General features: G+C 38.4%; 1 protein-coding gene across 1 annotated transcript; it reads right to left on the reverse strand.

Annotated features, from left to right (window-relative positions):
- Positions 1 to 205: 205 nt before the first annotated feature.
- LOC307002224 (gamma-crystallin M2-like) lies at positions 206 to 1,173 on the reverse strand (the record flags this gene model as incomplete). The annotated part of the gene is made up of 3 exons (XM_079619594.1): positions 1,110 to 1,173; positions 766 to 1,008; positions 206 to 478 (listed from the first exon to the last, which is right to left on the reverse strand). Exons 1-3 carry the CDS (start codon positions 1,119 to 1,121, stop codon positions 206 to 208), a joined length of 528 nt encoding a protein of 175 aa, XP_079475720.1. The 5' UTR covers positions 1,122 to 1,173.
- Between the last annotated feature and the right edge of the window lie 501 nt (positions 1,174 to 1,674).

The following is a 1,674-nucleotide window of genomic DNA, read 5'->3' on the forward strand; positions in this document are numbered from 1 at the left end:
TGAAAGCCTGCATCCCTAATATTTACAGTAGCCTATTATATTTCTATCTTACAATAGTATAACAGAATTCAGTAAATTCTTTATAGATGTTTAATTTATGAGGTGTTGTTTGTGGGCTACTAATGCAAATATTATTGACATCAATGATTTTCAAGACAGAATGTGTAGTGTTGTAGAGAAATTATTTTATTGAAACATTGGAACACTAATACATGGAATCCATGATACGCCTCATGCTCATGAATCTCATGCCACCCATATTGCTGAAGTTCCTGTACTCTCCAGGCCTGAAGTAAGACATCTTGCCTCTGTAGTGGGGCTGCTCATACATGAGCCAGTGGCCTTCCATCACATGACAGGACTGGCAGTGAGACATGCGGTAACGGTCCATGATGTTGTCACAGTCATCCATCATCTCGTACATCTGACCCATGAAGTTATCCCTCTCGTAGATCCTCATTCTGTAGGAGCCCCTGTGCTGTTTTGAAAGAGAAGTCCATTATTTTCAAGTTTAGCTAGTAGAAACAACATCTAATGTAAACAAATAACAAGAACTGTGTAGTTCTGCCTCATAAATAATTGTGAAAGGATGCTTTGAGTTGATGGATTTTAGAATTTCCCTCTATGTCCTGCAAATTTATGTCCTGCAGGTTTTTGCTTCTTGATTCTAGATAAATATAAGTCTAAAATTCTATTAAGAAATATTCTAAAATGATAGGATGTGGCTTTGGGTGTATTACAAAACAATACATTCATAGAGCTCACCATTGGGATCATACGGCAGGACCTGATGCAGTTGCTCATCCCGAACATAGACATGTAATCAGCGTACTCGCCCCTTTTAAAGAAATACTGATTTCCCATGTAGTTGGGGTGATCATACATCATCCAGCATCCGCTCTCCACTCTGCAAGAGTGGCAGCGGTTCATGTAGGAGGAGAAGTCACCACTGTCGCCCATACAGTCGTAAGAGCGACCCTGGAAGTTCCTGTCCTCGTAGAAGGTGACCTAAAAAAAAGTTAATCTTTAATGAAATTTTCACTTTATATAAATTATATCAAAGTAATTTGAGTGAAACTGTATGTAATGGGTACTGGAATGAAGTTTACCTTGCCCATCATGGTTGCGTTGTCTGATCCTCAGTAGTTCCACAAAGGAGAAGCTGAAACTGATTCTGGTTGTTGACTGACTGCTGTCACCCGTACCTTTATACTAGACCAAGACTAAAGACAACACATCACCTATTGTTAGTCAATTCCTGACTGTGCAAGTTGGAATAGAGGCCATTCCAGCTAAAGCTTGGTATGTAGATCTCAGTGTTCATATTATTAGGTCTTTATCATTTCTGAAGTTTATCCTTGTGAGGCCTGGCTGTATTATACAGTACATTGCAATTGTGCGGTCTGATTATGAGGCCTAATTGTGGCATGACTACTAGTCTGATGCATATTATATATAAAACCAGAAAGCAGTTTCTTGATCTGGCAAGCTCTCATCTGATTGGCTGGTTTTACACAATGTATGTGAGAGAGAGAAAAAAACTTAAATTTAATTAGCCTTAAAAATGAATGATTCAGCCAAACCAGGTTGAGACAATTAGTGCTTTTGAAGAATGTCTAAATAATACTTTATTCAGACCAATCTATTATTAGTAAGTAGTCTAAGGGATGGTCT

Source organism: Phoxinus phoxinus, assembly GCF_949152265.1.
Source record: "Phoxinus phoxinus genome assembly, chromosome: 7".
In the NCBI taxonomy this organism is placed as follows: Eukaryota; Metazoa; Chordata; class Actinopteri; order Cypriniformes; family Leuciscidae; genus Phoxinus; species Phoxinus phoxinus.